This window comes from Polypterus senegalus, chromosome 12 (genome assembly GCF_016835505.1).
Source record: "Polypterus senegalus isolate Bchr_013 chromosome 12, ASM1683550v1, whole genome shotgun sequence".
NCBI classification, from domain to species: Eukaryota; Metazoa; Chordata; class Cladistia; order Polypteriformes; family Polypteridae; genus Polypterus; species Polypterus senegalus.
Genome location: NC_053165.1, coordinates 132660457 through 132688258, shown reverse-complemented (window position 1 = coordinate 132688258; position 27802 = coordinate 132660457). Strand labels below are relative to the sequence as shown.

The 27802-nt window shown below is 37.7% G+C and overlaps 1 protein-coding gene across 7 annotated transcripts in view; it reads left to right on the top strand.

The window, feature by feature from the left end:
* The window catches only part of myo9aa (myosin IXAa), a 470016-nt gene that overhangs the window by 367516 nt on the left and 74698 nt on the right, over positions 1–27802 (top strand). For all 7 annotated transcript variants that reach the window (XM_039773456.1, XM_039773459.1, XM_039773460.1 and 4 more), the window contains 3 exons: positions 21708–21848; positions 23549–23588; positions 26205–26327. In XM_039773456.1, coding sequence (XP_039629390.1) covers positions 21708–21848; positions 23549–23588; positions 26205–26327 — 304 coding nt within the window. The remainder of the gene's footprint in view (positions 1–21707; positions 21849–23548; positions 23589–26204; positions 26328–27802) is intronic.

Genomic DNA, 27802 nt, shown 5'->3' with positions numbered 1-27802 from the left:
TAGTATTTTTACAGGAAACCCACTTACTAAGTAAGGATCAGTTCCGGCTGCAAAAAGACTGGACTGGCCAAATGTTCCATTCTAGTTTTACAAAGAAAACTAGAGGGGTGGGAATTCTCATACATAGAACAGTACCATTTGTAGCATCAGATGTAGTATTGGATCCTGAAGGGAGATATGTGATGGTCATGGGAGACTTATCTAACTGTAAAATGATTTTGATAAATGTTTATGCACCTAATGTTGATGATAAGGAATTTATACAAAATTTATTTGCATCCATTCCCAATCTGAACACTCATAAACTTATAATGGCTGGGGACTTTAATTGTGTTCTAAATCCACTTTTAGATAAGACTTCCTCCACAGGGGGAACGGCAACTAACACCGCAAAGATAATTACAAAGTTTATAACTGATCACAACTTATCAGATCCCTGGAGGTTTTAAACCCAAATTCAAGAACATATTCTTTCTACTCACCAGTACATCATTGCTACTCAAGGATTGATTACTTCTTTATAGATAATAACTTCTTGCCTAAGATTAAATCTTGTAAATACGATGCTATTGTTATTTCAGACCATGCTCCGATGATCTTGGAGCTGAAATTACTAAGCCCCATACACTCACCCCACAGATGGCGTCTCAATCCGCTTCTATTAGCTGGCGAGAATTGTACTGAATTTATATCCAAACAAATTGAATTCTTTCTAGAGACAAATACATCCCCTGAGATCTCTGCAGGAATACTCTGGGAAACTCTTAAGGCCTTCTTAAGAGGACAGATTATCTCATATCTTTCCCACAGAAATAAATCCGAGCGAAGAAAGTAGCAGAGATAAAAGCGAAATTACTAAAATAGATGAAGAACATGCCAGACTACCAAGCGAGACTCTACATAAGAGGAGGCAGGCTCTACATTCAGAATTAAACCTCTTGACAACTAAAGAAACCGAACAACTAATTTACAAATCCAGACATCATTATTATGAACATGGAGAAAGTTAATAAGCTTTTAGCGCAACAAATTCACAAGCAAGATGTACATAGTGCAATCTCGGTAATTACTAACACGAACGGAGATAAAATCATCGAACACAAAAATATAATGTACACTTTTAGAGACTACTATAAATCCCTATATACTACTGAGTTTAAAGAAGACAATATACAATCTAATGCATTTCTGGATAAATTACAGATACCACAAATTGACGCTATTAGTGTGGAGGAGCTCGATAAACCTCTGTCATTATCAGAATTACTGGATGCTATAAAGTCACTCCAAGGTGGAAAAGCAGCAGGCCCTGACGGCTACCCTGCAGAGTTTTACAAGAAATTCTCTGCTCAGCTAGTTCCCCTCCTATTAGCAACATTTACAGAAGCCAGAGATAACCAATCTCTTCCACAAACCTTTGCCAAGCACTAATCACTGTCTTTCCAAAACAAAATAAGGACTTATTACAATGTGCATCATACAGACCAATTTCACTTCTGAATAACGACGTTAAAATACTCTCTAAAATCATAGCTAGAAGGATGGAGAAAGTGCTCCCCTCAGTAATATCACAAGACCAAACTGGATTTATTAGGGGCCGACACTTATCTTCAAATCTTCGACGCCTGTTTAATGTAATATACTCACCAACTAAATCAAACACCCCAGAAATATTATTATCATTGGATGCAGAAAAAGCATTCGACATGATTGAATGGAAATACCTTTTTACTATTTTGGAGAAGTTTGGGTTTGGCCCGAACATTTGTGCATGGATTAAATTACTGTATACTAACCCAGAAGCTTCAGTTTGCATCAATAACATTTGCTCAGACTACTTTAAACTAGAGCGTGGCACAAGACAAGGATGCCCTTTGTCACCACTGCTGTTTGCAATTGCCATTGAACCACTGGCAATACATTGTCGAAATACTGATCAGATAAAGGGGATTAGCAGAGAAGGACTGGAACAGAAAATCTCATTATATGCAGATGACATGGTACTGTATATATCGGACCCAGAAAATTCTGTGCCTGCAGTCTTAGCAGCACTCACAGAATTTCAAAAGCTCTCTGGTCTCAGAATTAATCTGAATAAAAGTGTACTCTTTCCGGTGAATTCGCAAGCATATAATATTAGATTAGACACCCTTCCTTTTATCATTGCAGAACAGTTTAAATACCTCGGGGTAAACATCACAAGTAAACATAAAGCTCTTTATCAACAAAATTTTCGTCTGTATGGAAAAAATTAAACAAGACTTGCATAGATGGTCAACCCTTCATCTCACACTAGCTGGAAGAATTAACACTGTTAAGATGAATATTCTTCCTAAGCTCCTTTTTATTTCAAAACATACCAATATACATTAATAAATCGTTCTTTAAGCAATTAGATTCAACAATAACCTCATTTATTTGGAATTCTAAACATCCACGCATCAAAAGAGCGACCCTACAAAGACAAAAGGCAGAAGGTGGCATGGCTCTACCTAACTTCCAGTTTTATTACTGGGCGGAAATATACAGTCGATAAGAACCTGGACACAAATAGAAGAACATACACAGGCATGGACCGCAATAGAAGTAAAATCCTGCAGTACTTCTTTGTATTCCTTGCTTTGTGCTCCAATAAACACACGTTATCGGCAATACACTAATAACCCAATTGTGCTCCACTCACTTAGAATCTGGAACCAATGTAGAAAGCATTTTAAGACGGAGAAGCTTCTTTCTGTGGCACCCTGCAAAAGAACCACCTCTTTCAACCCTCACAAACATATGCAGTTTTAATATCTGGAAAAATTTGGAATTAACTTGCTTAGAGATCTTTATATAGACAACGTCTTTGCATCCTATGAACAATTACATTCCAAATTTAACATTCCAGCTACAAATTTCTTTCACTATCTTCAAATCAGGAACTTTGTTAAACAGAACCTTCCAGATTTTCCTCATCTTGCACCCTCATCCACGCTGGAAAAATTATTGCTCAATTTCAAGGAGTTAGACTCCATCTCTACAATATATAAAATCCTTTTACAATCCCTTCCTTTCAAAGATCCAAGAGGACACTGGGAAAATGACCTCTCAATTAATATATCAGAAAAGGAGTGGAAAGTAGCAATGCAGAGAATTCACTCAAGCTCCATATGCAAAGCATACAATTATACAACTCAAAATTATATATCGAGCACATCTGTCTCGACTAAAACTCTCAAAATGTTTCCGGGGCATGATCCAACCTGCGACGTTGCAACCAAGCCCCAGCCTCACTAGGTCACATGTTCTGGGCCTGCTCCAAATTAACATTATTCTGGACAAAAATTTTTAATTACCTCTCAGACAGTCTTGGACTCACAATCCCTCCTAACCCATTAACAGCTGTGTTTGGGGTTCTTCCAGAGGGTCTTAAAGTGGAGAAAGACAAACAAATTGTGATTGCATTCACTACACTGTTGGCACGCAGACTTATTCTGATAAACTGGAAGAACCCAAACTCTCCTCTTTTAAGTCAGTGGGAAACTGATGTGTTATATTATCTAAAATTGGAAAAAATCAAATACTCAGTTAGAGGATCTGTGCAGACTTTTTTCAAAACATGGCAGGATCTAATCAGTAATATTTTGAAATGATTTTATAAAGCACAGAGAATTTGTTGATTTAGGTATTTTTAAAAGCCTTAAATTTTACACCGTTTGGCTTGCTCTCTCTCTCAAGGGTGGGGATCGATCTGTTCTTAGCATAATTCTTTTTTTGTAAAACTTGATTGCTATGTATTGATTGTAATAAAATTAATAAATAAATAAAAAAAAAAAAATAGGAGCTGCCTGACACAGAGAAGTAGACCAAAAGCACCTCAAAAGCTAGACATCATGCCAAGATCCAAAGAAATTCAATAACAAATGAGAACAGAAGTAATTGAGATCTATCAGTCTGGTAAAGGTTATAAAGCCATTTCTAAAGCTTTGGGACTCCAGCGAACCACAGTGAGAGCCATTATCCACAAATGGCAAAAACATGGAACAGTGGTGAACCTTCCCAGGAGTGGCCGGCCGACCAAAATTACCCCAACAATGTAGGGATGACTCATCCAAGAGGTCACAAAAGACCCCAGGCCAACGTCTAAAGAACTGCAGGCCTCACTTGCCTCAATTAAGGTCAGTGTTCATGACTCCACCATAAGAAAGAGACTGGGCAAAGACGGCCTGCATGGCAGATTTCCAAGACGCAAACCACTGTTAAGCAAAAAGAACATTAGGGCTCATCTCAATTTTGCTAAGAAACATCTCAATGATTGCCAAGACTTTTGGGAAAATACCTTGTGGACTGATGAGACAAAAGTTGAACTTTGTGGAAGGCAAATGTCCCGTTACATCTGGCGTAAAAGGAACACAGCATTTCAGAAAAAAGAACATCATACCAACAGTAAAATATGGTGGTGGTAGTGTGATGGTCTGGGGTTGTTTTGCTGCTTCAGGACCTGGAAGGCTTGCTGTGATAGATGGAATCATGAATTCTACTGTCTACCAAAAAATCCTGAAGGAGAATGTCTGGCCATCTGTTCGTCAACTCAAGCTGAAGCGATCTTGGGTGCTGCAACAGGACAACGACCCAAAACACACCAGCAAATCCACCTCTGAATGGCTGAAGAAAAACAAAATGAAGACTTTGGAGTGGCCTAGTCAAAGTCCTGACCTGAATCCAATTGAGATGCTATGGCATGACCTTAAAAAGGCGGTTCATGCTAGAAAACCCTCAAATAAAGCTGAATTACAACAATTCTGCAAAGATGAGTGGGCCAAAATTCCTCCAGAGCACTGTAAAAGACTCATTGCAAGTTATCGCAAACGCTTGATTGCAGTTATTGCTGCTAAGGGTGGCCCAACCAGTTATTAGGTTCAGGGGGCAATTACTTTTTCACACAGGGCCATGTAGGTTTGGATTTTTTCTCCCTAAATAATAAAACCATCATTTAAAAACTGCATTTTGTGTTTACTTGTGTTATATTTGACTAATGGTTAAATGTGTTTGATGATCAGAAACATTTTGTGTGACAAACATACAAAAAAATAAGAAATCAGGAAGGGGAAAAATAGTTTTTCACACCACTGTATAGGTGAGTACATTTAGTTACTACTTTTTGTAGGTAATGGGTAATGTAATGAAGTTACTTTTATGCATAACAGTCCCCAAACATTACTTCTGAGGCATTGTAAAGTGTCTAATAAATTGATTTGACACACAAATTACAGAGTGATTATGAGCCTTTATACAGTATATAATGTGGTTTTACACATCTGCTAAACATAAACATGCAGAGAAATTGACAAATACAAATGATTTATGATTGCAAGTCAGTAACATCCATCTGCTCGTCTAGGTCACAGATTGAGAACCCTTGCTTTAGTACTTTAGTAGTTGAATTAAGAGACAACTCCCTAAACATCTTTCATTGCCTCCTCCTCACAATTGCAATTATCTCATTTCCATCCATGTTTAACATCCATCTTTCCACTTCCACGATTTAAAGCTTGGAACACTGTGTTAAATGTACCGATAGAGCAGACCACCTCCTGCTAATAATCACTTCCTAGTATAAATTCTTCTTTACAATTACCTCATTTATTTTGCGATATGTATTGTATTTGTGTGAAAAACACTAATGTTCAAATTCATCGCCGTGGGATTAATGTTTCAAAGCCTCACTTTTCAGCCATTGATCCATAATGACCCCTCAGCCATTAGGAGTGTGTAGTGGCAGATGAATTAACAACAATGATTTAGTATTGTGGCTTTGCATCATCAGTGTCTTGGAGTTAAAGGTTTGTCTTTGCCAGAAGTGGAGACACGTTAAAGTGAATTTAATAGAGAATCAGTTCAACTGGAGAGGGCCTGTGAGCGGAGTGAGAGGAAAAGTGATAAAGAGTAAAAATTAATGTAATTAGGAAAGACAATTGGATGGGGCATTCCATGATGGTTGCTTTGCTGGTGTACCCATTACCACTAACAAAGGAGAAGTTTCTGGCAAGTGTAGAGGTTTGCCACCCTGTTGTTATAAATGAATAAATATGCTTGGATCTCAGAGGGGTTATTCCAGTCTTTTGTGTGATATAATCATTTCTTACGTGGATATTATAGTAGCATTAAGCAAACAAAAGTAATAATGTTCAAGTGATGAACCATCAAATCACAAACAGGCTTCTATTAGTGGATTAACCAGTGAGAGGCCATGAGGACACAAATTGATGTCACAAAGTAAATTTTTGAATGTGACAAAGCTGTTCCTATATCTAAGCAGACTGATAAAAGTTTAGTTGGAATGAACTGTTTGCCTGCAGCTTTACAGACCTTCTGTTATGGCCTTTTCCAGAAAGTACCCTGAACTGATTAATTTCAGAATTTGGGCAACCCAGGGGATATTTCTTTGTTGGAATCCAGTGAGGGAGCAATGAATGAACGTTGCATTGGAAATAAGAGAAAGGTAGAGAAAGATGGCAAATGTGGTTGTTACAGGGGATTAAAAACAGCAAAGGAGGAAAAGAGACAGCTTCTGTTACAAAGCCGGATGGAGGCATTCCCGATGGCCAGAGCAACAGAGATGTCCGAATTGTTGTGGAGCAGCCTGACGTAAATAAAACAATTGACACACCTCAAAGACTGAACTGTCAATTCTGTGTGCTGTTTCTCTTTTCTATCTTAGTGATAGTTATTATTTTTACAGTGACAGAAGCAGAGTAGAAATAAAACATGAAAATGCTACCATTATGAAAGTGCCGCCTGAAGCGTTCGCTTTACTGTCTGGCCCCATTTACCAGCCCTGATTGAGAGTAATCCAGGAATCAACCCTGGAATGGTTACCAGTCCATCACAGGGTACCTTTCTTCATATTTGGCTCCTAGCCTGCACATTTTTTCCAGTGGAGATTGTATAGTAACGTTCCCTGTATTTCAAGTGATGCCTTGCTCTCATTGTGCCTTGGCCTCACTTTCCACTTGCCATACTACCTTCTGACATTGCATTGGCACACTTTAGACCGGTAAATGTTGTGCATTCCACCTGTAGTTTACTCCACATACCATTTTTTTGGCAATTCTTTCTCCAATGACTTTGAATCCTGAAGTGTTTGTCCTGCCACTCGTGCCATGCCATATGTGCTGCACTTACTGTACATGCACATTCATACATGAAACACCCCCATGCCCCTGACCATCATGTTGGTCATTTTTTAATTTGCCTTTGGGTCTTTAATTGTGATTCAATTTACCCAACCAATGCAAGATCGTAAACCCACAAGTGGCTGACTGTGGTTTCACTATTATAATAAATCTGAGTAAAGTACTTCTTTGATTTGTTGGCAGGTTTTAGTTGCACTCTTGTAAAGAGGGAAACTCATACAGGCTTATGCTGATTTGTTTATTTTAAACTGGAGATATTTCTTTGGCAGCTCTCTCACTTAAATCATACAAAACGTTTTGAATTATTGTTTTGCATTTGGCATTTATGGGTGGACTTTAGGTGACCCTTTTGTAAAAAAAATGTTTTAGAAAAAAGATAAATGTAAATTTTAAATGTAAGTGCAAACATTGGCTATTTGTGTTGAATCACAGTATAAAACGAGGATGTTTCTTATGCCCTTGCACTGCCTTTGTTGACATTTATTGGTGCTTTAGAATGCCTTGTGCAGAAAGAGCCATTTTCCAACAAATAAAAAATTAGATAGAGCTTTATTAACATTGTCATTTTCTTCTTGCTAAATCAAGGAGATTAATAGAATGTTGGCATCTGATAAAAAGGCAAGATGCTAATTATCTGATTAAAAGTAAGACACCTCTGTCTATTTATGATTTTTCAGTACAGCAGGGGTACCACTCCTGAGTGAAAGGGAATCTCGGTGAGAACGCTCTATCTTTCTTTATATATAATACACTACCATGTCTGTCCAGGATTTTAAATCACCTGTAGCTCACAAACCGTTTGAACTATTGACCTGAAATTTGGTACACATATACTAAGTGATGTCTACTATCCGCTTTCGGGGTGATGATTGACCTCCAAGGTGTTTCCACTTTTTATTTTTACTTTATTTTATTGTACGGTCAACTGTTGGCAGCGGCCAGCAGGACAGCTACGCCGTTCTCATCCCTACCACCATCTCCGCCACTTCCCCTACCTCTTCATATCTCAAATCATTCTTGAGGTAGACTGAAGACTTAAGTGCCAGCTTAAGTAAAAAAATTAAAGAAAACGTACTAAGTAATTGCAACACAAACACTGACCTAATCAGTTTTAACACGGAAAGATGCCGACAAAAGAAGAGAAGAAGCGGGCTGCTAGGGTGGAGAAAAGAAAAGCTCCTCAGAAGGCAGCAAGCGCATCAACCTCTGAGCAAACTAATGCTAAATGCACAGAGATAGAGGTTGAAAATTTTGAATGGTCAAGTCAAGTGTATTCGCGCTGTTACTGGTATAGTATGTTTCAGAGATGCTGTTGCTGAATTAATAACAAGGGAATGATATGAGCCCTGGCATCATTCTGCTAAAAGGCCCTGTCACACTACATGAGTTTTTCAGCAATTTTCAGTCGTAGACTTCATCTACATAACCTTACACAGGTGGGGGCAGGCACAGGACGCCCATGTGACAATAAGTCATGTCGCCTGACATCTCCAGCAACTCAGCCCAACTGATCTGCAACTTGTACAGACTGAATCAAACAGGTTTGATTTTGTCTGAAGTTGTAGAGGTGGGCCTTGTGTATGTGCAAGTACTGACAATCTGTCATAAAACACAGAACAAGTGCCAAAGAGAACAAAGCAATGGAAAAGGTTTTTATTAACAAAAACAAAATCAATGCAAGAAAGGATTAACATGAGGAGTAACAAAACAGAAATGGAAACAAATATTCTGCTTATTCCGATAGGCCTACCTATTTACAACTTGTGTCTGCCTGTCTGGTGGGATATATTTATTACACACTTGCCCACTGTAGGTTATCGTGGGAAGAGTGGAACACACCAAGTTCATTTTCAGATTGGTCTGCTCTCGCAACCTCAACAGGCAAATAACTTTCCTTTAAAAATAACTTTCCTTTGAATGCCTCCTTTGACCTGTTTCAGAAATGTTTTTCCTTTTTTAATAATAAGATTGCTTTGATTTATTCAGAATTTCAAAAAAGGCCCACTTCTTCAGACAAAGCTGTGTCCACCTCCTATCTTAACTGGAAGCTGTTTTTCGAGTTTCCCATTGTTGGACGATCCTGGAGTCCATAAACTTGTCATGATCACCAGGCCAGCTGCCTGTATTCTAGACCATATGCCTTCTTCTTTGGTTAAGGCTTCTTAGCCTTTTCTTCTTACTTTTGTCACCAGTATTATCAATACGTTTCTTTAGGCTGGAAGAGAGCAAGCCAGTATAAAGACAGCTGTTCTTGCACCTGTCATCAATAAACCTGGACTTGACCCTGAGGAGTTTAAAAACTATTAACCTATTTCAAATCTTCCTTTTCTTAGTAAAATCCTAGACTGTGCTGTTGCAGGCCATTTGAAAGACCATCTTGCTTCTAATGACCTGTTTGAGGAATTTCTGTCTGGTTTTAGGGCCAATCACAGTACAGAGACAGCAAACATCAGGGTGAATAATCATCTCCTAGTCGCAGTAGATCATAATCTTTTAACACCTTTAATCTTTGTAGACATCACAGCTGCTTTTGATAGTGGTACATCATGACATTCATTTGTTTAGACTTGAGAATCTATATACAGTAATCCCTCGCTATATCGCGCTTCAACTTTCGCGGCTTCACTCTATCGCGGATTTTAAATGTAAGCATATCTAAATATATATCACGGATTTTTCGCTGGTTCACGGATTTCTTCGGACAATGGGTCTTTTAAGTTAAAGTACATGCTTCCTCAGTCTATTTGCCCAGTTGATTTCATACAAGGGACGCTATTGGCAGATGGCTGAGAAGCTACCCAATCAGAGCACGTATTACATATTAACTAAAACTCCTCAATGATACACAATGTGCTTCCCGAGCGGATTGTTTGCTTTTCTCGGTCTTTCTCTGACATTCTCTGCGCCTGACGGAGGGGGTGTGAGCAGAGGGGCTGTTTGCCTAGAGGATACGGACGCTCCTCTAAGAAATGAAAGCACGTATTGATTTTTTGATTGTTTGCTTTAATCTCGCGCTCTCTCTCTGACGTTCTCTGCCTGATGGAGGGGCTGTTTGCACAGAGGCTGTTTGTTTAGAAGATACGGAGGCTACTCTAAAAAATGCTAAAAGACTTACCTTCACATTGCTCCCTTCTTTGCGGCTGCTTTATCGCGGTGCGCATACTTAAAAGCCCAACAGCACGTATTGATTTTTTGATTGTTTGTTTTTCTGTCACGCTCTCTCTATCTCTCTGACATTCTCTGCTCCTGACGGCGCTCGTTTGAAGAGAAGATATGTTTGCATTCTTTTAATTGTGAGAAAGAACTGTCATCTCTGTCTTGTCATGGAGCACAGTTTAAACTTTTGACTAAAGGGTGTTATTTCATGTCTAGAGGGCTCTAATAATGTTAACAGTGTGGGTGAGTTTATAAGGGCTTAAAATATATAAAAATAACCATACAAACATATGGTTTCTACTTCGCGGATTTTCATCTATCGCGGGGTTCTGGAACGCAACCCCGCAATCAAGGAGGGATTGCTGTATATATAATTCACTAAGGCAAGGCAACCATGGAAAGCACGCCGGAAGGGGCGTGGATTCACTAAGCCGCCGACAAGTGAGACACCTATGGCGCACGCAGGAAGGAGCCACGGCCACCAACTCCAAGACCATTGGATACGATGACAACTCGCAGGGCCATGCCCACCAACTCGGACGCGACGACACAGAAAAAATGGCGTCATTTATATTCGTCTGTCGTAGAGGCCACATGCAGTGCAGGTCAGGTTAATGTCATGTGCATGTCATGCATTCGAGCTACGTTGACTGTTCATAGAGGTATGTTTCTCGCAGAGGTGAATCGCCATATGCAGCGTGTGAAACAGTTTGCGAGGGGTATCCCATGCGATCCTTAAAACAATCCTTTACAACTGAGGTTAAAGCACAATGAAGTAAGCAGTCTTTAAAAACCGACCCCCCTCCCACCTCTCTACTACCGCATGACGGACAGAGCTGAATGGACGTCCTTCTCCTCTCCTCCCATTCCACACTCCGCGCCGTGCACCCCCATTCCTCCGTCTGGCAGGAGAAGGCGCGAGGATGATCCGCCAGTTTTCAGTCACGGACAATTGTGTGTTGGTTCGTTCCGTGCATTGTTACAATGTTGCTTTTCTTGCTGATTTATTACATTACCGATTTTTCAAATGTTAATTTTCTCCCTGTGCTTAAAAATCATTAAAAAACCGGCCTGATTATGCGGCGTATGGTACACCACGAGTTGGCTAGTGATTAAATATTTCTGGAAATACCCTTGCATGGTTTAAATCTTATTTTAAGGACCAACAGCAATTTGTGGCCATTGGTAAGTTTAGGTCTGTACCCATCTTATATGTTCCATAATGTTCCTCAGGGATCATTTCTTGGCCCTCTGCTCTTTATCATTTATATGCTTCCTCTCGGTGCCATTAATAGACAGCATGGTCTACGATTTCATTGTTAAGCTGAAGAAACTCAGATTTATATATTTATTTATTTGTTTTTTACACTTGGGGTTTATGCAAACATTACCTCCTCCTGTATTGATTGCCTGTTTGGTTGACATCAAACACTTGTTGTTTGAAAACTTTCTCAGACTGAACAGTGATAAAACTGAGGCTTTAATTATTGCATTTCCTAAAGAAAGTAGACAGTTTCTCAGTAAAAATCCTGGGTTTTATTATACCCTTGTCTGCAACAGGTTAAAAATTTTAGTGTTATTCCTTTGATCCTCATATTAATAATATTACCAAGGTTGCCTTTTCCCACCTTATGCAAATTTCAAGGCTACGTCCGTTGCTGTCTGTTACTGCAACTGAGGTGCTTGTTTATGCTTTTGTCACCTGACGACTTGACTATTGCAACGTAGTGTTGTTTGATATCCGTGTTCGTAACCTAAATATGTTACAATATATACAACAATTCAGCAGCAAGAGTGGTTATCTATTTAAAACCCTGGGAAGCATATTACCCCTACATTCCTAAAGTTCCACTGGCTACCTGTTCCATTCCACATCCAATATAAATTTTTAGTTTTTAAAGCTCTTCATGGTCTAGCCCCACCTTACTTGTCTTCTTTATTATGTCCATATATTCTATCGTGTTGACTTCATTCATCTGACTCCTTGATGTTAACCATTCCACTGTGCAGATTGCATACTATGGGTGACGGGGCTTTTAGTGTGTCAGGGCCACAGTTATGGAATGCCCTGCCTTTGGAGCTCTGTACATGTACCTCACTTTCTGTTTTTAAATTTGAACTTAAATCGTTTCAGTGTGGTTTTTTACTGTTCTCATTATTTTTCTTTGTATATTGGACTGTTTAATTTTATGTTTATTATTGTACAATGTCCTTGGGTACCTTGAAAGGTGCTTTTAAAAACAATTTTAAATGTTTTGAATAAAATAGAAATCACACACATACATACACAAAGTCCCTGTCCTCTTAAGGACAGTTTGAGTGATGCCTATACTGGCTGTCACTCTTCAGTACTCCACATAGCGACCCACTAGCTTTGGTACAAACAACACTTGAGTGTCCCTCGGACATTTGGAGGCTGGCACAGCTTGGTTAAAGCCACTTACCAATCAATGATGTGTTTTGTCTTACCATGAGGTTCACTTCTTTTGGAAATGTCTTCCCTCGACCTGCTTAACCCAGTGAAAAATAGCATCAGTTTACCTACACTAGATGCTCTGTATTTACTTAATCACTTGTATCACTCTAGTCATACTGTAAAAATAAAGCACAGAAATTTAAAATCAAAGTGGTATTTATTGAAATAGAATGAGGGATGTAAATGGATAGAAAAGACTGTGTGTGTATGTATGTGTGTGTGTGTATGAGGATAAATCAAAAAGTAAAGTTAATTTCAAAATTATGGGGTAACCACAACAGAAAGAAGCAATACAAAATGTTCTTAATTCACCAAAGGATATTAGCTTGTGCAGATCAGTAAGCTGTTTATGTACCAATCTTCTACAAATTTTATGGTACCCCAAGTCATCATACACTATGACATGTACAGATCCATACCTGATATACAAATGTGCAGCAACAGTGTACAATGTAATCTGTCGGCCTTCTGTGAGGAAGGCATTCGCCCTGTCACTGTGGGCTTGTATGCATGATGTTGATGGTCAACCAGCTCATGCTTTATCGGTTACACTTGTTCTTCATGCTTTAAATCTTTCTACGTATTTGTAAACTTTTCATTGCCCATACTGTTTTCTCTTCTGATGAATTTCAGCAGGTTTCACTTCCACTGTCCAAAGAAATCACACTATCCAGACCCACAATGAAGCATCCTTATTCATTTGGCCTTGGCTTCAACTAGACTTAATGGCAGAGTGCTGTGCTGTATATGTTCGGACTACCTATAAGCCATTGCAAGTGTGTTGTGTTATGGTAGCTACCATCTGTTGTGGTTACTGTGTAATTTTCAAATTGCCTTTACTTTTTGATTAACCCTCATATATATGCATATACAGTAATCCCTCCTCGATCGCGGGGGTTGCGTTCCGTAATCCCCCCCAACCCCGCGATAGGTGAAAATCCGCGAAGTAGAAACCATATGTTTGTATGGTTATTTTTATATATTTTAAGCCCTTATAAACTCTCCCACACTGTTTATAAATATTCCCCGCAGAGTTATACAGCATAATCCCTTTGTATTCTCTTAGATATTAGGTAAGATTCATTGAAATTATGTATATACAGTAAAACCTAAATATTATTTTAAAGATATTGAGTGTCTCCGATATCACGTTACAGCCATTACGATAGACATGCCACCAGCAATAAATACATACAATGCAACAAAAATAGTATACAGTAAATGTGTGTGTACAGTGACACTAAACGTACGTACATGTACTAAGTACTGTAAGTAGAAAATTAATTATGGTTACTCGCCAACAATGACACGATGATTTGTCCAATAACAATGAGTTTAATTTTACTGCACAACAAAGGAGAGCGTTACAGCCCTTAAAGGAGCCACTTCAGGCGATTGTGTAGCACTGCCGTTGTTCTTCTTCTGGCAGTCTTCAATCCAAAGCCCTAAAGCAGATTCCATCCAGACTACTGCCTTATTACATCCACTTACAACTTGTTTTGCACCCTGGCTAAAAGGACACTGCGGCCGTAGATCTTATATTCCTTTCCTACTTTTTAAATAAAAAGAATTGTAGCCTTCAACAAATCCAAAACGTTTACCTTTTCGCAATCGTTAACATCTTCCGTTTGCTTGGGCACGGCCCCTGAAGCAGTAGCAGATCGTTTTGGAGCCATAATGAAGGGCTTGACTATGCACAAAGATAAACACAAAAGAGCACAACTCTTTACACAGCGAAACACGTTGATGCTGAATGAGCGAAACCAGACTTCCTAGTTATCACTGCATTCAGCAAGCAGGAACTTAACTGCGTGCTCTGATTGGTTAGCTTCTCAGTCATCCGCCAATAGCGTCCCTTTTATGAAATCAACTGGGCAAACCAACTGAGGAAGCAAGTACAGGAAGTAAAAAGACACATTGTCCGCAGAACCCGCGAAGCAGCGAAAAATCTGCGTTATATATTTAGTTATGCTTTCATATAAAATCCACGATAGAGCGAAACCGCGAAAGTCAAAGCGCGATATAGCGAGGGATTACTGTATATAATATGTATGTACGTACTGTATATGTCTTGGAAAGTTTACTGAAAGTTATCAAAAATGTCCAAAGAGGACATTCTCCTGAGCAGCATTTGATTCAGCAATTGGGCTGATACATAAATTGTGTTCTCTGATGTCCGCATAAATTGGTGTCTATTTCTTTGATGTATCTCTGTCTCTGGCATTGCTTTCTCTTTCTCCTGTACTTGATCAGATCTGTTACAAATCTTATCAAGCTGTTTGACTTTATCCAGGGTTCTTAACACTAAAATCATTTTTCCAAATGCTGCTACCACATGGTAGCCAATGACAAAGCATGCTTATGTATCTTAGACATAGCTTATGGAACCAAACAAGCATTAACACTAGAATTACCAGAGCCAATGAAAAAACTTCTTGCCCGTTCTGAGGCGGTGGGGGTTTAGTATAGCAGGCTGCTTGGGCTTATGGACACATTTAGAAGACAAAAGATGCTGAAAGAGAGGTGCGAAGGGATTTAAGGTGGGCCGGATTTACGGATTTTTTTTGTTGGCTCTGGTAATTCTAATGTTAAAGTATCAGTTCTGAATTTAAGATGACAGCAAAAGCATTCATGGCCAAGTTATACCTTACATTTACAATGCTGCAGAGCGTTTACACTTTAATTGTCAAGGCATTTATTTAATTCTTGAGCAAACACAAAAGCATTAACACTAGAATTACCGAAGCTTATGAAAAAACTTGTAATTCCGGCCCACCTTAAATCTCTTCGCACCTCTCAATCAGCGTCTTTTGTTTTATAAATGTGTCGATCAGCACAAGCATCCTGCTGTCCCAGCTCAAGCTAAGGCTCCTTAACTGCGTGTGAGGTTCCTGGAGTTGTATAGGGTAAATAATACAGTATATCGTTATTTAGAATACATGCATTTCATGTATGTTCTGTGTCTACAAAGATCTGGGTAAGTGTAGAATGAAAGAAATGTGAAGCAAGAAATGTTGAACACATACCAAAAGCAGAAACTTTTTCCATTTTATACTAATACAAAGTGTATATAATGTATGAAGACTTTAGTCCAAATATCAAATAAATGTGCGCCTTTTTTCAAAAATATAACCAAAGGGAAAAAATCATCAGATTCACGCCGATAAGGAGCCTTGGCTTTAGCTGGGAGAGCTGAGCTCCATCAAGGCGGGGGATGGGACAGCAGGCTGCTTGTGCTGATCGACACATTTATAAAACAAAAGACGCTGATGGAGTGGTGGGAAGGGATTTAAGGTGGACCAAGATTACAAGTTTTTTCGTTGATTTTGGTAATTCTATTGTTAACAGACAAGGTACAATTTACTGTAAAGCAGGCTGTTTCAGAAAGCAATAAAGTGTCGTTTGTAAGAGTCCACATCTTAAATGTTACAAGAAAAATTCTGCTTCTTCCTCTAGCACTATTCCCAAAAAATTCATGTATCCAATAATAATATTGTTGAGCTTATGGATAGCTAACATTTGTAGATTCAGATTTGCAAAGATATATTTTTTTTATAATGAAAAAATCTTGAGACGAGAAGTAATCCTGTAACGAGATGTGACTTTTTGAAGAGACTTTTTGGAAGGAAGTCCCGCAAGACTTTTACCATGAGATTCTTTCAAGTCACGCCATACTTACAACCTTTTGGAAGCAAGCCACGCAAGATGGAGACTTTTGCCATGAGATTCTTTCAAGTCATGCCCTACTTACAACTATTTTCAAACAAGACCACAATGAAAATAATGCATATGTAACAATTCCCGTGAAAATAACAATCTCTTTAAATTGTATATCCGGTTAACCAAACCTGGGGGTTGGCAAGCAAAACGAGCAGGGGGCAGAACCCCCTAGTGCAATAAAATATAATTCATCACATTCCATATGCAAACAATGAAACAATTGGCTTTTCTATTTAAATCATCTTCAGAATGATGTTTTTTTTTATCCCCCCATAACACTCACTTACAAGTCAGCGTGTCCCTTTCGAGCAGATTTGTCAAGTTATATCTATTGAAAAAGACATTGCTTCCTGATTAGACTACGAAGATGTCATCATCGACTTTTCCAATCAGTAGGCAAGGAAAGTGGATGTCAGCAATTAATCAACTCCCAGGTTGAATAGCCCTGTGGTGGAAAGTGGCATTTAAGTCTCAATCAATCAGCTGCTTCCAGAGGTGCCCCTAAAGGAAGCCATGTAGAAGCAGTTAGATCATACTGTTGGAGCACCCTCTGGTAGTGCCTGGTGCTCCTGCACTCCCGACTTCTAATATACACAAGGGCTACACAACAGCAGGTAGCCCAGAATAGCATATAGAGAATCCCCTGTTGCCCACTACTCCATTCCCAACCTGACACCTTATCTGATATGAAATATGGTTATGCTAAATAATTTTCTTATAATTACTGTAGTTGCTGGAGAGATGTTTTTTTTATAGGGATTAGTGTGTGTTGAAAATGTGTTTAAATGTGTTGAAGATCTTAAAAAAAAGGATGAAGAATCCCATCTGACTCCTAAGCTGTCTGTCATGTGGACTTCACAAATGACTAATGTCAAAATTATGATCATTCATTCATTTCATTCCCCTGATATTCTAATAAAGAGGCTGAGTCCTACGGCTCTGCGGTGTCAGGATGTAGCACACTGTACTGGGCACCACTCCATCATTGGTTACACTCAGTTCCACAAGGCAAGTTTAAAGTTGCCAGTCTGCGTCAGTCTGTGGTCTCTTAAATCATGACAGAAGACTGGAATATCCTTAAAAAGTCCATGAGGTTACAAAGAAAACGTGAGAAAACTGCATTGACAGTTACTGGGCTGGCATTTTAACCCGGGAGCAGAAAGTCAGCTGCTCTAAATAATGTATCACCCTGCTACCCATTATTTGATAAATAAATGTCTTTATTGTCATGATTGATTGTGCCAACCTCCTTCTTTTTCCATCATGTTTATTTGTCTTTTCTATAGACAAATCAGAATTATTACAAACAGAACTGTGCAGTTTGTTATTTAGCTGACTTTTCAAAAGGCCAAATTGCCCATCTATGTATTTTCTGAATCTGCTTAGTCCAATTCAGGGCTGCAATGGGGCCAGCCTTACCTGGCAGCAGAGTTAAAAGGCAGGAGCCGATCCTGGATGTAGCAGCAGCCCCTTGCAAGGCACAATCAATCACTCACTCACACATACTTAGCTTGTGGACACCAGACGACAGTAGACTTAGAAATCAACCTCCTATGGCCACTTTTGGAATATGGGAAGAAGCCTGAACAGATCACATGGAGAAAACACAAGCTCCACAGAGGCCCCAGAATACTGTGCTGGGATTCAAAGTCAGTCTCTGAGTTAGTAGTGCTAACTTTGGCAGCGGATTCTTTTGTTTTCAAGATTAAAATATACAGCTAGACATTTTTCACATCGCTGATGGAACTTGGTCAAGTAGTGCTCTTCAAAGAAACATCAACACAAGGGTGTAAAAGCAATGCTTTCACACGATTGGAAGTTTTGCCTACTTGACGATCTTCAATGTCGCCATACATTTCTGTGTCTGGGGAGTTCTTGCATTCTATATCCAGTGAGCCGTCATGTTTGTTTTCTGCTCAGTTGTTCCATATTCAGGATTATTTCTTGCTTGTCAGTGTGGTTCATCTTGTCGTCTTATGAAAGGGGGGGTGTGTGACCCTACAAAAGGCTACATGCAAACAACAGTAAGCTCTCTGTGTGTTTGTCGACATTCATTCTTACATCTTTGTCATACTTGCATTCTGTATTCCACACTTGACGATGAGGTGATGGTGCTCTGCATACTCTTACTTCCCATTATGGTGCTCGTCATCACATAATCAGCCTCGGCAATATGCTTGACACTCGGCAGATATTACTGCTCCTCTTTTTTTTTTTCTGCCATGTAACTTGGTTTTGCGATCACTTTGCCATTATAAACCCATGAGCACAGGCCACTTTGCTTTAATTACTGCTCTCCGAATTTTTTTTTAATTTTCAGAACATTACAGGTCATAAAGTTTTGTGTAAAACCATTGTTTTATCCCACATAGTTTGGAATTAATTGTATAACAAACAGACAGAATATCTCTATATATAGATGGTAGTTCATTTTGATTACATCCAACTCCAATTCTCCCATACCAATGTTCCAATGTGCCTCACACAATCCAGGCTACACTGGACCTATGCCAGGAACCAGCCCTGGATAAGTCTCTGGGTATTCACAGGCCTTACATGCACATGCCTACTGTGGCCATTTAAAAGGTGGGAAATAAAGAATACACAAATGGAGGAGAACACGCAAATTCCACACAGATTGTGACCGAGCCAGAAATCCAAAAGAGTTCATGTAGCTGTATATACCTGCTTCCCCTTACTGCATATTCAGTTTTTTTTTTTTTTTTATTGTTTGCGCTTTAAATGGAAAAGATTTTGTTTTTAGCAAGGGTTTATCAGTTTAAAAACATTTCAACATTCCTCCAAAATTCACAATATTAAAAATCCCCTGGCTTCTAGTTTACAGGAATTTTTCAGTCCAGCTTGCAACCCTAGGGCACCATCCCAGGCTGGAATTGTAATGTATATATAATGTAGTATTTAGATTTTTTTTTTTGTTTACATCTTTTATTTCAGATAGCTGTAGCATTCTAGAGGGTGTTAAATGACAGAATTCCTATATTCTCTGCCCTGATTGAAATGAATCCACTTTTAAAATGCCAGTCCCTTGGCTTTCAAAGGGATGCAAAGATTTGTCAAAACATGAAAAATAAAATCACAAATTAACCACGTCTGTGAATTCAAGATAAGGCAGTAAACATTTTCAGAAGATTCAAAGTTTGTAAAGTTTTGAGGTCCGTGTTACCATTTTAAGGCATTTATATCAGATCTGCCTAGTACTAGATCAGTTGGAGATGCCACATAAACAAAAGAACTTTTGAGATTTTACATCTGAGTGTGGGACTTCTTAAAATGAATGGTAGAGCAGTTGCACCTCGTAATCATCGTGCCAATTTGTCGTATAAATCATTTTTGAAGAAGTTTACATTTGGTGTACAACACATTTTCTGATAGTGGGCTTAGAGTGCCAAAGGATTTAAAATAAAAAAAAAAGTCACTTATGTGTTTTATTATTTAAATGGTGTTCCATAGAAAATGTTTACTATCAAAAGCGTTTGGCTTGCCCTTTTAGTATATAAAAGACAAAACCAATGGAGCATGCAAGAGTAGAAGATGTTCAGCCAGAATACTCTGTTTAGTGCTGTTGGTGTTTTTAGTTTTAGAAAATAATAGTTTCCAGATGGCGCCACTCTCATCTACCACTTAAGGCCTTTTTATGTTGAGGCAACCAGAAGAGGCATGCAGTCAGGTGGGAGACCCAGAAGGGTTAGTATTCTGTATATGGGTTAAGATCTTCTTGGCTGAGGAAAATAACAAGCATGCAATTCACTGCACAGGCAGTGTGGTGTAGTGGTTAAGACTTTAGACTTTGGACTTTCAACCCTGATGTTTTGGGTTCAAATGCCAAAATACTAAGTAGTTAGGATAATAAATCCTTTCCTGTGTCCTCTCAACATTTGGCTCCAGAAGGTGAGCTCATGCTTATGACAATATATTGGTTCAATACCTAATATAGATGAAATATAATATTATATACACTTAAACACTACACAAGTCATTTTCACAAACTGAATATGTAATCCATGATGCATTGCACCTGCACATATTAAAGAGACCATGGTGGTTAAGTAATAATTCTTATTAGTAATTCTTTAAATTTATAGATAGATACTTTATTAATCCCAAGGGGAAATTCACATACTTCAGCAGCAGCATACTGATAAAGATCAATATTAAATTAAAGAGTGATAACAATGAAGGTATAACAGACAAACAATAACTTTGAATAATGTTAGCGTTTACCCCCCAGGTGGAATTGAAGAGTCACATAGTGTGTGGGAGGAACGATCTCCTCAGTCTGTCAGTGGAGCAGGACGGTGACAGCAGTCTGTTGCTGAAGCTGCTCCTCTGTCTGGAATATAGCTCTTTTCTCACTACTTAAAGCACTCTCCACACATTGTGGGAAGCAAACCCACAATCCCACCCACCTGTGTGAGCCATGAATGTTACTGTGGTGAAATAACAGAGTGGAGCCACAGCAAATTTGTGGTGATTTTAGCAGGCAGTTCGTAATATATTTAGAAAGGAAGATGAAGCATTCTCATAATTATTAATGGATGAAATCTTAATGGAAAATCTAAAAAAATGCTAAGAATAAAATCCATATTGAAAAACACATTAAGCAGTGTTTTTTTTTTTTTGTCTTTAAGAATGAGCGTAGTTTTTTTAATCAAAATATTAATATTCTCATACAGAATCATAACTTATTTCAGGTAGTTCCAATTTTAATTAACATCATTGATTTTCTTTTTTCCTTTTCCAAGAATTTAAGCTTATATTTCTAGAAACAAAGATTCTATTACAAAATGCCTATTTTTAGCTTGTTGCTCCATGTTTTACACCTATGAATATGTTTTATTACTGTTTGTATTAAAAAAAAAAAAAAAAGCTAGAAGAAATTTTAGGAAATGTTTAACCAGAGACGAATGTTAATATGGCTAGAAGATTCTGCATAGCGGCCCGGCCTTCATACTGTTGAGTTCTGGTCAGCCAGCCAGCCAGCCAGACGCATAACCAAAGGAATGTGGTCTGCTAGCAAAACATATGACCACAAATATTTTTCAGTGTACTATCTGACAATTTCAGACAATGTTCAAATGTAATGACTTGCATTTATATATGTGTGTGTAACTGATGGAATAATAAAATAATATTCTGCATTTATTTTTTAATTACAGGGATAGTTTTAATATGAACTGGAATGGACGGATGGGGAGACAAAATAGGGTTTCTGTTACTGGATCTTTTCTAGAAGAAGAGGGGATTTTTGTCAATTCAGCCAGCAGCAAGCTTCTTGAAAGGGCCCATGGAATTCTAATGTAAGTCTACTTATTTTGAACCTTTTTTCACTTTTCATTTTATATGAGATATCACATTTTGACAAGCCATAAGTGTGTCACATTTGTGCATGTTTCTTCAATTATTTCATTAGCACTAAGCCAAGCTATCAAACATTCTTCAATGTTTTAGCATTTTTCAACCATTGTGAGGGTTCACCTAATTATGTTTGTTTAAGAGAGCGTAACTTAAGTGAAATCCCAGCAGAAGACCATTCAGGGGTGGCTCTCTGACTGACTGTTCTGTGTGATAATAACAGCTCTTCACCACAGCTCACTCTTTTCATGAGGGTACAGTATCATGGCATAAAATCTTTCTGACAACACAGAATTCCACTATACAGCCAACATAGAATCATAAAGATGTAAACGGCATGTTATGCTATTTTATTAAAGAAGAAGCAATCATGTAATAAAGCATCAACATGAGTGTTGTTTTGGATATATTTTAACCACTCATCTCTCTATTATAAAAAAAAATAAAAAAAAACTCAAGACTTTCCAGGGACGAGATGTGATATTTTGAAGAGAGACAGAGACACTTTCACTTCCCGCGAGACGGAGAAGTCACATCATACTTACAACCTTCAGACGCAAGTCCCGTGCTACACAGGCAGAGCAAGTTAGAGATAATGGAAGTAGGAAAATTCGAAAGTCTCAGAAACTGAGAATAATGATCACATTAGCACAAACAAACAGAAAATATTACTCTAAGAAATAACAGAACAGCAAAAAAAGATTGAATATTCAGGTGCTGTACAGGCTTTTAAGCGTTCGAAGCGCCGCATGAAATGTAGATCACAAGGCACACAGCAGTAGCAAGCCAACAGCTTCTCAACCAAAGAGGAGGTGAAAAAAACACCTATTACTTGTTTCCCAATGTATCACCGTTTAAGAGGAGTGTCAGAGGAGCGGCTGCGTCTCCTTGAGGTGCACTCAGCCCCCTCTTCCCAATGGTGTCTACTGCTGGCAGGGGTGGGGTGGGATGTGGGCAAGCGAATTGCAGATTACGCGTGACGGCAGCAGCAGCATGCCAGCGGCTGCTCTAGCAAAGAGATAAAAAAAATGTATTTGTTTTCCATTGTATCACCATTTAAGAGAGGTTTCGGAGGAGCAGCCACTGGCAGTGGGAGAAGGGGGTTGGCAGGCAAAGCGAGCAGGGGGCGAAGCTTCCTAATTTAATAGATTTATCGTAATTACCAGTGGTATGGGAGGAGGTTACTCTGTTAATCAGTCATCAGCAAGCTGCTTTCATTGTTTCACCATGAACCAAGCCATGAACACAATTCAGAGTCTCAGTTTCAGATGGAATTAAAATTAAAGCTTGGGAAGACAGAAGTTCAATATACAAGGCCATAAAAACAGCAGTGGGCTTGCCTGGAGGAAAACTGGTTGAAGAACACCACCCAAATCAAGCTAACCCGATGCTTCTTTCTGGCAGTGTGTTCTGAGACGGTACAGTATGTGTGATGCAGATCAAGCTCATTTATTTTGGGTATCACAGTGGAGGTGTTGGCCCTGTGTGACAAAGGCCAATATTTGTATGATATTTTTAAAGTACTAAGTGATTATTAGCTCAGTACACTTTATTTTTGTCTGTTTATATTTTCAAATTAATATTCCTGCTTTAAACATGTATGGAATTCTAAAATAGGGCAATTTTTCTTTGCTTGATTTACCAGGAGGAATAAAACATATAAGCCGAAGCCCACCCTCCCTAAGGTATGACAGTCTTTTTCTTATCCTCTGTGTTTGCACCTCAGTGCTGAAATGGAGCAGTTATTTTGGTGTCCTGTTCATTTGTGTGCCAATAAATGTCACTTGCACCTCTTTCTGCACTGCTTGTTTTGAATTCAGATACAATTAAGAGTGCAAAGTCAATAGAAAACGTGGCTTAAAAATGTTATGGTAAAAGAAAATTAAGTACTTAAAATGTGTATGTTTTTACTAATATCATACAATCACATTTTTATAAATACAAAATTAAGAGTAGAAGAGGCTGAGCTAATGAAACAACAAGAAGTCAGACTGACCCATTAATTTGTAAGATTAAATGGAAAGAAGCCACCTTGGTGTTCCAGGCCTTAACCCGATGGCCACTATTCTAGATGTTTTGGATAATTTTGCCAAAGGGAGAATAATTATTTTGTCAAAAAAGGAATGTAGTTATTTTTTAAATACTGCAGGTTTGCGTTTAGATGTTCAGCTAAATGAAAGAGAGGGGAATGGCCATTCACAGGAATGGGGTACAAAGAAGGATGTGGTGACCTGTGATATGCATGCTAAGATTGCTGGTTAGCAATTGTATTATTCTTATAGGGCATTATCTGTAAATGCATTCTGAAATTGTTTTATAGGTAAGTCTTTGATGATATTTATCTAAAAGAAACTTGTGCGTGTGTGTCTGAATCAGTGACAAAGCTGATACTTAAAAGGATCTCAACTTCAAATTTTGAATTATATTCAAGGAAGCTTTTAGCAGGACAGTCCAAAATGGGCAGATCTGACAACAACCATTGTCACCCAAACATTAACACTTGTTGATGGAGAGAGTTCAGAGATGTTTGTGAGACTTGACAATAGGCAAATCTACACCAATAAGACTAACAGAAATGTTAAGATTTTAAATATCTGGGTATCACCAGATATTTCATCTATGAATAATTGCATAAAAGACCTTCTAAAACATTATAGTTATGATCCCTTATTCCCCTTTTTTATTGGGGGTAAAATAATCCAGTGTGAGAGAAGATTGCTTTATTTTTTTAATTTTATCTTCTAAAAATCTGTACAGTATTTATACAGTAGCTATAATGAATGAAGAGTTTGCAACAGTCTAAACTGATCTAGAAAAATTATCTAAGCTTCCAAGAAATGCCGTGCAGTTATTGATAATGTGGTAGAACAGCAAGTGGTTATTCACTACCTGCCATATTTTTTGAAGTGTTACAGTTGCCACATCATTACCTTAAAGTCTATAAGTTTGTTGTTAAAAAAAATAAAAAATTTAAAATGTAAATAATCATGTTGTAAGTGAAATTTTGATAAATGGAAAAGTTACGCTTTTCTTCATATGGCAAATTTCCAGAATAAATTTAACTGCCAACATTTCTTAGCTTCATTTTCCTTTCCATTGTGCATAAATAAAAAACAACTCCAAACCAAAAATACACTAGGGAAATGTAGTAGATTTGAGGAATTCGTTCTTATTGTTTGGACACAGTTATGTGAGCTTTGCTGCAAAATCAGTACAAACAAAAATCAGATTTGAAACCTTTTCAACTCAATTGAATTAATACAATGTGTCAGAATCATTAAGGGATTAAACACATTAAATTTAAGAAAAGTTCATTTTATTTTCATCCAAATTCCAGCATAATGCTGTCAATCTGAAATTATGTTTGCGTTCAGCTTGGAACTGTTTATCGTAGCCGCCAAAAATTTTTCAGTAAGCAAAAATTTTGAAACAGCATGTTATACAATGTCATTTCTATATTTTATGCATGAATAGAAAATGAATATATGTTACAGCAAAACTGATGTATCTTTTAATTTGATCATTTTCTTATTAATAATGTTTGATATATTTTTTTACTTTCATGTTTTTTCAGACCTAGCAGAAATTTTCAGTGCTAGTATTTCTGTTAGTTGTTTAAATTAATACTTAGTGAACATTAACAAAGATTTTACCTGGACCACCTGTCAAGTCTTCTGTAATACTACACTGAGCTGACTTGGGCACATTAGGTGATCCTTGCCATTTTGATGCTGCCCTGGCATCACTTGTGAAGTTTTATGTCTGCCTTAGTGTCTATATTTTGACTGCTTACCTTTCAAAAAGAAAAAAATGTATCAAAAGTGATGTTTTGGCTGCTGAATGTGTCATTTTTAAAATAACTAGGAGTCGTTATTCTCAGACTTGGATGAATTAGTCAAGCAAAATTCTAAAGTGTTAGGCCTTGAAATGTAGCAGCTCTCACTTTTTGTAATAATTTCCTTACTGTATACAATTTAAACTCTAATATACAGTATGTATAAGTACAATATTAATAAAATTGGTATAATGATGTGCATCACACATTATTTTAATCCATGATGGCTTTTATTTTGTGCAGTACTATGATATACAGTGTTTAATACATTACATGATATTGTACAAATGCATCAAAAGTGTTATTTAACTGCGCACAAATGGGAATATTACACAGTTTCTGCTAAAGCTTATTGTCAAATGTGCTCCTTGAACTGGCTGTGAAACATTTCATCATTTAACTTTGAATAAACTTTTTTGTGGATGCAGTCAAAAGTCAATATTTGATTTCAAATGTATTGTTACAGCACTTGCTGGATGTGAAATCTCTGAAGTATCTGACAAGTCTGACCCTCCAGGACCGCATCACAAAATCTCTCCTTCATTTGCACAAGAAAAAGAAACCTCCCAGTATAAGTGCTCAGTTTCAGGTAAGAGGGGAGAGTTTATAGAAGCCATTCTAATAATGAAAAGTATGATGTTAAAACTAGAGAATGTTCTGTAATCTCTGTGCCGAACATCTAAATTTTAAGGGGTTTAATGCATAATAACTGTGGGCTTATAGTAATTGTAGTATATTAGTTATGCTTCCAAAGGCATATAAATATTTTATTGGTTAATTGTGGATTTTATGGCAGTCCATTGCCTTAGAGACATTCTGCTAATATCTGCAATAGGTGGGCATTTTTGAAAATATCCATTTTCTTAGTTTTGAATTTTAAGTTTTTGATTTGAGTAGTGAAGATAAATGACGCATCTGTTCAGCTAGCCAAAAAAAAGTTGTGATTTTGCTTCACTTCTCATTCCATTCATAATGGCTAACATGGTACAACACCCTACTACTAAAGTTGTTGATTTTAAACTTATGTCTGAATGTAAAAATTTAAGAATGCATAAGTAAGATAATGTCAAACTTATTTAAACTTCATTTCTTGATTAGATTTCCAGTTTTTTTTTTCATAGATCATTGAGTTAACAAAGTGTAGCAATTTCTTCCCTTTGACGCCTGAAAACCATAAGGGCTAATTTAGAACATCTATGTTAGGTAGAATTCCCAGTGAGGGCTGAGCAGTCTTTTGGCCTTGGAACCCCTGCAGATTTTTTTTTATCTGTTCTCCTGGCTGTTCAACCTTACCTTTTACTTTGTTACATGCTGTATAATATTATTGTCTAATCATGTTTGTTTGTTTTATTTTAACTTCCTTTTATTTGATTTTGTAAAACACTTTGAGATACATATGAAAATGTGCTATATAAATAAATATTGTAGTTCTTGTAAAGCAACCACTAATTACAGATGCATAAAACAGCGTGTTTTTGCAATTAAACATTCTGTTCTTATTGGAAGATGGTTCCCTTGTAACCTCAATATATGTGAGTGACAGTTTATCTCAATTGCATATCAGCTAATGAATTTGATGCCAATTTGTGGGAAAGCGATTAAAGATGACGTCATGACGGGCATCAGAATGTACCAGTGTGTGTTCTTCTCAGCAGGCTAATCCCTTTGAGAATTACTACACTTATGCACAGTTATTGCTAATTGACACATTTTAGATTTCTTCACATTATAAATACAAGACATAAAATAATTTGTAATGCATAAGAGAAAAAGTTTAAATCAGTTACATTTTAAGTCAGCCTATGGAACACAAAATAGTTCACGCCATTCCAAAATTGTCTATTTTGAAAGTAACAAAGCTCACACCTTTATACATTTTTAAAACTGCAGTCTCATAGACATCTTGGAGGTGGAAACCTTCTTTGAAAGAATCAGTCAGTCTAAGCAGAATAGACGGGTCATCCATATTGATCTGCAGGCTCTTCATAAAGTCATGGACTTCATTTTGTGCCGATCTAGTTTTGTTTGGCTGTGAAAGGCATTAAATGAATTAAGTTTGTGTTT